We start from the raw sequence: 9,609 nt of genomic DNA on the forward strand, positions 1-9,609 counted from the left end.
TCTGCGCCCTTGCGCCTCTTCCCCTTTGTCTCTTTCCTATCCCTTTCTCACTCTTGTGCAGCCTCTTTGTCCGCAACCCTCAAAGACGCTCGTTTAAGCGTCCGATTTCCCCTCATTCCCCTCCCAGAAGTCTCTCCCGCGTTTCGTTCTATCTCACTTATTCTTCTCACGACTTCCCATTACGACGCGCCAATGGTGAGTTCCGAGGCTTATTAAATTGTAACAATTTTAATTAGAGAAGCACCGTTGACCCCTCCCCTACACTCTTCCTTCTCCCGTTCCACGCTGCTTCTATACAGTTTTGTTTTCTTCGTGTCTAAGCGTAGCTATCTCGCAATTAAAGGTATTCTTTTCATCTCCAGTACGTAAAGCCGGATGCCAACTCAGGCATCCTTTAGTTTCCTTTTTATAAATTAGTGCCACCTGCGCTAACATCATCTTTTCATATTTATCGAATAGGCGCGAGCGTCCAGAGAGTCATTCGTAGCACACGGCGCATGACCCGTTTTCTTTCATGTTTAGTGAAACTTTAGGCACACTAACGAAAATGCAACGATGATGTTCGAATTTTTTTCACTAAGCAAGTTCAATCCATCTCTCAAAACAGCATCATTATTGTGAGAAATTAGGCTTTTCAAAGTTGTTTAGAAAGCACTTTTCGAGATTGAAACGTAAATATAATTTGATACTGCCAATTTTAAATAGACTCTTAATAAATTAAAATTCGAAACAATAAAATATCCATAATTACTTTTAACAACCAAAGAAAAAAAATTAAAAGAACAATAATGTCCTTGATATAGTCATATTTTCTTTATAAAATGTTTTTCTTATTTCTTTCACTGTCTTTTTCTCCCAATCTTTTTTGAAAAATTTAATTTTACGAAAAAATATATTTTAATTTCAGTATAACTATAAAATAAAATGTCTTTAAAAAGTTATTTTATCAAACGTAATGTAATATTTTATTAGAGCTTTATTAATTATAGAAAATCTCTGTATTTTAACGAAAATGACTCATTGGAAACTTTTATCGTGCAGCATTTATAAGATAAAAGAGCTTTACGGAAATGCATAATACTTGTATACTATAGAGAATGATTAACAGGGAGCAATGGTTAAATATTTATGATAACCTTCTTACATCTTATCAAATAAATTTCGAAAGAAAGATTAAAAATTGATTGAATTCACATTTTTTTGATAATCTCAATGTAACAACAGAATGGCAGAATCAAAAAGAAATGTGGAGCATGTTTTAAATTTCCGAATTTTTGATTTTTTGGATTTTTAATATAAAAAATACAGTAAAATTATTTTAAAAATCCATTTTTAAACAACTTGTACTTATTATAAAAAAACAATGTTGTTTAAAAATTAAAAGAAAAACGTACAGGACAAATGAGAGTCTAGCATTGGTAAGGTGCAAAATTAAATCTATAATTACATCTTTAAGAAATCAATATAAGGAAAAATGAGATAATAAGAGTCAAATGCGATACTTGGTGCGTAAAAATTTAATCGTTTATTGGTGTACTTCAAAATCTCCATAATTTGAGCGTTTTGGCTCTGATTCGAGCTATCTTCAGCAATAACAGAAATTTAATAATGTCTCACGTTTTCCACACACATGATAAAGTCTATGGATGTTTCCTAAGACTGTCAATCAGTCGGTTGGTAAACTGAATGATCTTGAACAAGCAAACACTTAAATTAACGACACGATATAATTTGTAATAAATATATCTAAGTTAAACACAGATTAAATGTTAACACTTGCCAAGTGTAGCAGAAAACAGGAGCCAAATATATAACATCATATCAGACGCAAACAACAATTAATTGATGTAAAAAAATATTAAAAATAAAAATTAAGACAAAAGTAAAATTAAAATTTGTAAATCTATTGTATTTTAAAATACATATAATTTCAAATATTTCGTCTCTTCTTCAATCCATCTTCAGTAATAATACCGTATCTTATTATATTCCCCTATTTTCCAAGCTCCAAGTAAAATATTTTTTGTATGCATTTTCAAATAAAACAGACTTAATTTTACGTTCCATTATAACTTGACTCTTATTTACCCTGTACATTTTTCTTTTGATTTTTGTATATCAAGTATCCTTAAATCAATATACCGTATAAAAAATATTATTTCAAAATATCTTATAAATATCTCCTAATTGTATACTTGTCACATGATTTATATTTGCATTATAATTTAAAGCTAAAACAATTGATCTATAATTAGTTCAAACATTGAATATCTCATTAACATTTAATTTTGATTCCGTCACTCAAATTTATTTGATATGTTTATTGTCTAATTTTATTCATCTTTTTTTTTATTATGTAAAATAAACGGATTTTAAACTCAAGATATCTTAAAAATTAATAAGAAATTAGAAATATGTCAAAAGTGTAATTTACGAATTATACACACACACTTTTCACATTGTGAATACACATTATCTACATAATCTTATCATCGTGCGCCAAGCAACCAAAAGTTAGCTTCGTGTATATATAAACCAGCGACAAAAATCGTAAAGCACACTTCCTTGAGTTACAATTAAAAGTATCACTAGCACTTCGAAGGTGAGTACCGACATCATTGTTAATTAAATACTTTGTGTGTTGCATATGTGTGTGTAATTCAAATTTTACCTACAGATTGTATATGTAAAAATTTGGATAATATTATTTATAATGTCTCCATTTTAGTAATTAATTTATTTAGCACTTATTTTTAGCATATCTATTTTATACAAAACTATTTTTCTTTATGTTAATTAAAAATTATATTGTATGATTAAAGAATTAAATATGATTTACTAAAAAATTTATTTTAATTTTACAACACTTTGCTACAAAAATTTTGTTACAGTTAAAGAAATAGCTGCTTTATATAATAATCGATTAGGAATAAAGCATTGATATTTATATATATCATTATATTTTATAACCACTGCCATTATTTAAATATTTGTCCCATACAAAAAAAATTTATTCTTATTTTATTAATTAATTAAAATAACAACTTATTTATATTTTTAATAAATTAATCTAATATGTAGTTTGGTCAGTAACATATGCCAAAAATTGAACGACATTTGCGATTTTCATGAAGATTTACATAAAATTGGATTAATAACTATCTAGATAATGAAACAAATGTTATTTTAAGATTATAACATAAACCATATATGCATCATTAAAAAAATATTTTTTATTAATATAGACAGCAGTAAGTCTAACTTAATAAAAAAAAATTGGTTTGATTTATTATCTAGTCTCAATCCAAACTTGGTTTACAAGACGTTTTAATCGAAAAAAATTGTTATGTCATAATATTATAAGATATATATCGTTCAAAATATATAATGTAGCTCCAGACGCATTAATAATCTTAGTAAAAAAAAATTGGTTTGATTTATTATTTAGTCTCAATTTAAACTTGGTTTACAAGACTTTTTAATGGAAAAAAATCGTTATGTCATAACATTATAAGATATATACCATTCAAAATATATAATGTAGCTTCAGACGCATCAATAATATTAGTAAAATTTATTTTCGCAGATGAAATTCGCATTGGTATTGCTGGCCTTCGTGGCTGCGTCTGCCGCGGCCCCATGGAAAATCCCTAATGTTGGCAGAGGTGAACTTGCAAATGAGCTCCAGGAGTTCTTGAACCTCCTGCCTCAGCAAGAAATAACCGATATCACTCTCCAGTACTATGCCCAGGATGCGGAATTCCAAGCTATGATTCGATACTTCAAGTCCACCGACTTCAAGCAGCTCATACAAAACGTCCGAGCTATACCTGAGTATAAAGATCTGTTGGAGTATGTTTATTACGCCGGTATTGACGTTTACGAGCTACAGAATGCGTTGAACAAATGGCTTGAGATGGCAGCCGTGCAGTCCGACTTTGCCATCGATAAACACATCACTGGCGGAATCCGCGGATACGTCGACGACATCAAAGCCGCGATTCGTCCCGTTAAAAATCAACTTACCGAACTCTACAAATCCAAGATGCAAAATTCCAAAGTATTCCAAGATTTCATCGCGCAATTGAAATCCCCGAAATTCCAGCAACTGGTCAACAAGGTTCATGAACACCCGAAATTCCAGGAGCTGTTGAAACACGCTGAAAAAGCGGGAATTGATCTTAAGTTGGTCAGAGACTTTCTGAAGGCTATCCTCGGCCTTGATTTTCCTTCATATTCTGTCTTTCAATATTAGATGTCATCGTTATATAGTAACAAAAATAATAATTAAATCAATGCAGTAAAATGAATTTTTTCTTTACGCTAATTACATATATATGTCAATAATGTTTTTATCTAAAAAAAATATTATAAATTATTCGGCACGTAATTGTACTTTACTTGTGCAAAATAATAAATAAGAAGCTTCCTGTTTTATGCATGTATTACATTTTTTTATCTAACAATCAATCTTTTCCTATATCCATAAGACGAAGAAATGTAGATATTTAGATATTATTTTACATTTGATACGTGCATACATCTTATTTCAAAAATTTATTTAAAATTTGTAATACTAAAAATTAAGAAACTTATTAAAAGTATATAATATATATTTTTTTTATATAAGTACTTCTATATATAATTAATTTTTAATTAAAATGGTTATACATTTTATACTTTCTTTGTAATACGCTTTACTTTCTTCATTGTCTTTTTCTTTGTTAATCTTTTTAGAGTTCAATAAAGAATTTACGGAAAAATATTTTAATTTTTTAATAACTATTAAATAAAATGCCTTTAAAAATTACTTTAATAAAATGTAATGTTTTATCAAAAATTTATTAATTATAGAGATTATCTACATTCTCTACAACTCTTTCTATAATCTCTTTATTTTAACAACAATGAGAAAGTTTTTGGACTTATTAGAAACTTTTATCATGCAGCATTTGTTAGGTATAAATAAAATTTTCTAAAAAGTATAATACTTAAATACTGCAGACAATGATTAACACACGGAATGGTTAATTTTTCGCGATAATCAGTTTGCAACTTATCGAATAAATTTTGAAAGAGACAAATTGATTCACATTACATTCTTTAAAGAAATGTAAAGTATGTTTTTAACTTTTTAATTTTTTGATTATTAATGTAAAAAATACTATAGAACTATTGAGAAAATTCATTTGTTTAAACCCTTGTTCAAATAAATAGCAAAAAAAACAATCTTATTTAATTATACATTTTTCCTAATCACATACTTGTCATATGATTTATATTTGTATTATAATCTAAAGCTGAGACAACCGCTGTACCATTAATATATTTAATTTAATTTAATTTGATTTATTACGTGTAAACAAGTTTACACATGATAATTATATCCATATATGGGAATGAAAATGAACATACCAATACGCAATTGGTAAGGCGCTAGTATTATATATGTAAGTATTATATATAGCTGTTATGTCCACCAGATACATGAAACACTATAACGCACAAATAAGAAATAATAAGAGATAGACATACATAACACGCAAAATTTACGCAGAACAAACGTAATCAATATGCATCTAACGCATATTAATTACGCATTTACACACACGCCATTATAAAACATGCACACTTAAGGGGGCATATACACCTATAGACACGTCAAAACAAGGTCTAACTTAACGAATTTTTTACGGAAAAACGAAAAAAGATAGAGAAGTCGAGTTTGATTCATTGAAAAGATCTTTTTTTTTTTAAATATATATATTTGATTAAAAAATGATTTAAAAAATGGCTTTGCTATTTAAGTTTTTCTTAGTTGTGTTTTGAAAACGGCTTTTGCGACGATCACTGCTACTCTTATAGGACTCATTTGAAAGCAAAATGCAACGAGTTATATAAAGTTAAAACATTGATCTAGTTCCTTACGTAGCCGTTTTTCAAAATATTGCATTTGAACAATATGGCAGCTGGTTAAAGTCAACAGCATTTATTGTTTTAAATCTTGCTCGTTTTTTGGCTGCGAAAAAAAAACGAAACATCGTACAAAAAATTTTACGTAGGGAACTAATTTTTAATGTCTAGAAAAAGCGTGTAAAATTGCAAATTAATCGGTCAAATCATTTTCGAGATATAGTGGTCACGCGTTTTGAAAATTACGATAAAAACGCGTTTTAAGTTTTACATTCAGATTACACTACAAAAATATTAAAAATTTTATTTACATTGAATCATCTACTCCATGGCCATAAAGCAAACTCTCTGCTGAAGCGAATGCTTCCAAAAAATCGCTTTACGATCCGGTCGCAGATACGTTGACGCAACAGATCATGTTTGATGTGTCAAGCATGATCTGAGCACGCTCAGCGTGTTCGACCCTGCTCAACTATAATTTTGTGTAACTGTTTCATTTTTTGTTGATCGACTTAAAACTTAAAAAAAAAAACATTCTTAAGACTTCAAAAATGTGTATTAAAAAAAATCGATTTTTTTTACCTTTCTAAGTGTATATGCCCCCTTAATATAAACATTAAAAATCTTATAATCAATATTTAATTCTGATTCCATTACTTGTTTGATACGTTCATCCAATTAAATTATAATTATGATTTTTTAAATGTAAAATAAAGAAGTTTTAAACAAGGTATTTTGAAAGTTAATAAAATTAAAATATATAATATTAGAATGTTAAAACTATAATTTATGAACGATTAAAAAATGCAAATCATTAATCGCGATTTCTTGATATATTATACCATTATACATTAAAAAATTGACTGTTTTTATCATTATTCATATGGTAAATATTCCGTACATGCATTTATTTAATAATTATAAAATACATACAAATCATCAATTTAAAAAAATGACATTATTTAAATTTTATTTTTATCATAAATTTTAAAAATAAAAAATTATTTACATTTTTCACATCCTGTATTCAGATTGTCTACATAATCTTATCATTGCGTATCAAACAAATAAAGATTAGCTTTGTATGTATATAAATCAGCGACAAAAATCGTAAAGCACACTTTGAGTTTATAAGTAGAAATAGCTCAATATCGCAATCGAAGGTGAGTACCTACTAATATCATAGTGATCTGCAAGTAAATTACACCTGGTGTGATTTCAGTTTTTTATTTATTATTATTTCGTCTCAATCCAAGTTAGTTTATAAGATCGTTGCGCAATTATTATAGCATATTTATAGCATAACATTATAAAATATAACGTGCAAAATATGTAATATATCTCCAGATATCATTTAAGCAAAATTTATTTTTGCAGATGAAACTTGCATTGGTACTGCTGGCCTTCGTGGCTATGTCCACCATGGCCCAACGGAATCCCTTCAGCCCACTCGCGCAGGAGCTCCAGGATTTTGTGGACCTCCTGCCTGAGCAAGAAATATATTCAATTACTCTCAAGTACTATACTCAAGACGCAGAATTCCAAGCTATGATCCGATATTTCAAGTCCTACGGTTTCAAGCAATTTGTGAAATACATCGAAGCTTTGCCTGAGATGAAATGTCTGATAGAGTATCTCTATGACGCTGGTCTTGAAGTTTACAAGTTACAGGATCTATTGAATAATTGGCTTGGAATTACGCAGACCAACTTTGTCATCGATAAAGAGATCACTGGTGGAATCCGCGGATACATTGACGACATTTCAGCTGCCATTCGTCCCGTTAAGGATACACTTATTGCACTCTACAAACACAAAATGAAAAATTCCAAAGTGTTCCAAGATTTTGTCGCGCAATTGAAGTCCCCGAATTTTCAACAACTGGTCTACAAGGTTTATGTACACCCCGAATGTCAGAAGATTTTGGAAAAAGCTAAAAACGTGGGAATTGATCTTGAGAACATACTGAAGAAACTTTTCCCCATCGAAGTTCCTCCATATCCTATCTTCTAATATTAGATGTCATAATAAAAAACAGTTAATCTATATTCAGTAAAAAGAATTCTATTGCTAAATACTCATCATTAACGTTTTCATAAATCTGAAAAAAATATTACGAATTATTTGACCACGCAATTATGTATTTCACTTGTGCAAAATAATAAATAAGAAGTTTATCTTCTTACGGATGTGTTACCCTTTTTTTTTTAGTTAAGTCTTTTCTTATATTATAATACAAAAAAATGTAGACATTTAGATATTACTTTACATTTAATACGTGTATACACTTTATTTAGAAAATTATTTAAAAATTTAATTTATTGGATTGCACTTTCAATCTGAATTTAGTTAAAAACGTATAGGCTTAAAATTCTATTTTTTTTATCATATTCACATTATTAGGATAAATATTACAAAATTTTAAATTTTAATTAGAATAAACAAATTTTTTTTATTACATGATTATATAATAACTACATATAACTAGCTTGTAAAAAAAACAATAAAGACTGCGTGGTATTATCATCTACAAGTTATATTGTTGTGACACAAAACTAATTTGAATGAAGCACATGCAAAATAAAAATGGATTGAAAGAGATGAAATTAGGAGTGGAATATTAAGGAGAATTTATTGGACTAAAGTTTATAGGTAGAAATGATGTAACAAGTGCTTTTTTATATTGGCATTCAAAAGAAAATTAGTTTTTTATTCCAATTTTTATGTTACATAGAACAAATAAAATAATTTCTTGATTATAAATTAATAAAATTATTATTTATAATTTGAAAAAAAATTATTGCTTGATTCAAGAATTCTATTATATTATTATTAACAAATCAATATCAATAGCATCAACATATAACAACATAAAAAGACACGTTTAAAACGTGTGCTTTCAAAATATTACACATACTAATTTTATAAACTTATATCTTAAGACCGATTACTCTAATGATAAGTTTTCCCAGTTCCACCAATTCCAATCCATTTTCTATGGCCGTATTAATAAAATTTTGATAAGTTTGATTTGCCAATAGATCTCCCGCTAATTTCTGCATTTCTGGAGATATTAACTTTTCTATAAAATCAGCGAAGACCTTGGAATTCTGCATTTTTTCCTTGAAAAGAGCGTCAATCTTGTCAGTAGGTAGAAGGTTATTAAGATCCTTGATCATTCCTATCATTCCATCACCAATCTTCTGTATTCCAATTTGAGATTTGCCCTTAATTTTATGCGGTACGTAAGCTTGCATTCCAATAGTTTTGACAGAATTGATAACGTTCAATACATTCTTCTCCATATATGCTACTATTGCTTGATATTCTTTAAGAGCTTCGACTTCGCGCGTTATGGATTCAAATTCAGATGAAAACAGGTATTGCAGAGCATTCTGTACTTTTTCATCTTCTTCTGCATACTTGATCGCTATATTAATAATTTGCTCTATCGGAAGAAGTTGTACAAAGTCCATCATTTCTTCCTCCAATGTACGCTCTTGGTAAACAGAAGCATCGATCTGTACAAACAAATAAAATAATTTGTTGATGAGAAGTAATAAAATCATTATTTGCAATTTGGAAAAAAATTGTTTAATTCAAGAAATTCTATCATTCTATTGTTTGGTATTATCAACAAGTCAATATTCATAGCATCAACATATAACAACATAAAAGTACACGTTTAAAATGTGT

The 9,609-nt window shown here is 28.4% G+C and overlaps 2 protein-coding genes across 2 annotated transcripts in view; one reads left to right on the top strand and one right to left on the bottom strand.

Moving 5' to 3' along the window:
- Window positions 1–2,552: 2,552 nt before the first annotated feature.
- On the top strand, window positions 2,553–8,098 carry LOC105456024. Its single transcript, XM_011699789.1, has 3 exons — window positions 2,553–2,602; window positions 3,587–4,252; window positions 7,234–8,098. The coding sequence occupies exons 2-3, from the start codon at window positions 3,587–3,589 to the stop codon at window positions 7,924–7,926; spliced, it is 1,359 nt and encodes a 452-aa protein (XP_011698091.1). The 5' UTR covers window positions 2,553–2,602; the 3' UTR covers window positions 7,927–8,098.
- Window positions 8,099–8,697: 599 nt separating this feature from the next.
- LOC105456026 overlaps window positions 8,698–9,609 on the bottom strand; it is a 10,532-nt gene continuing 9,620 nt past the window's right edge. Inside the window, exon 5 of the mRNA XM_011699790.1 lies at window positions 8,698–9,434. Within this exon, the coding sequence (XP_011698092.1) occupies window positions 8,844–9,434 (591 nt within the window). The 3' untranslated portion in view covers window positions 8,698–8,843. The remainder of the gene's footprint in view (window positions 9,435–9,609) is intronic.

This window comes from Wasmannia auropunctata, unplaced genomic scaffold, assembly GCF_000956235.1.
Source record: "Wasmannia auropunctata unplaced genomic scaffold, wasmannia.A_1.0 LD335828.1, whole genome shotgun sequence".
NCBI classification, from domain to species: domain Eukaryota; kingdom Metazoa; phylum Arthropoda; class Insecta; order Hymenoptera; family Formicidae; genus Wasmannia; species Wasmannia auropunctata.

Excerpts from the sequence above, each read along its gene's own strand:
- LOC105456024 (XM_011699789.1), top strand. The coding sequence starts at position 3,587 with ATGAAATTCGCATTGGTATTGCTGGCCTTCGTGGCTGCGTCTGCCGCG. Across the intron at positions 4,253-7,233 it reads CATATTCTGTCTTTCAATAT|CGTGCAAAATATGTAATATA; the intron begins TAGATGTCATCG and ends TATAAAATATAA.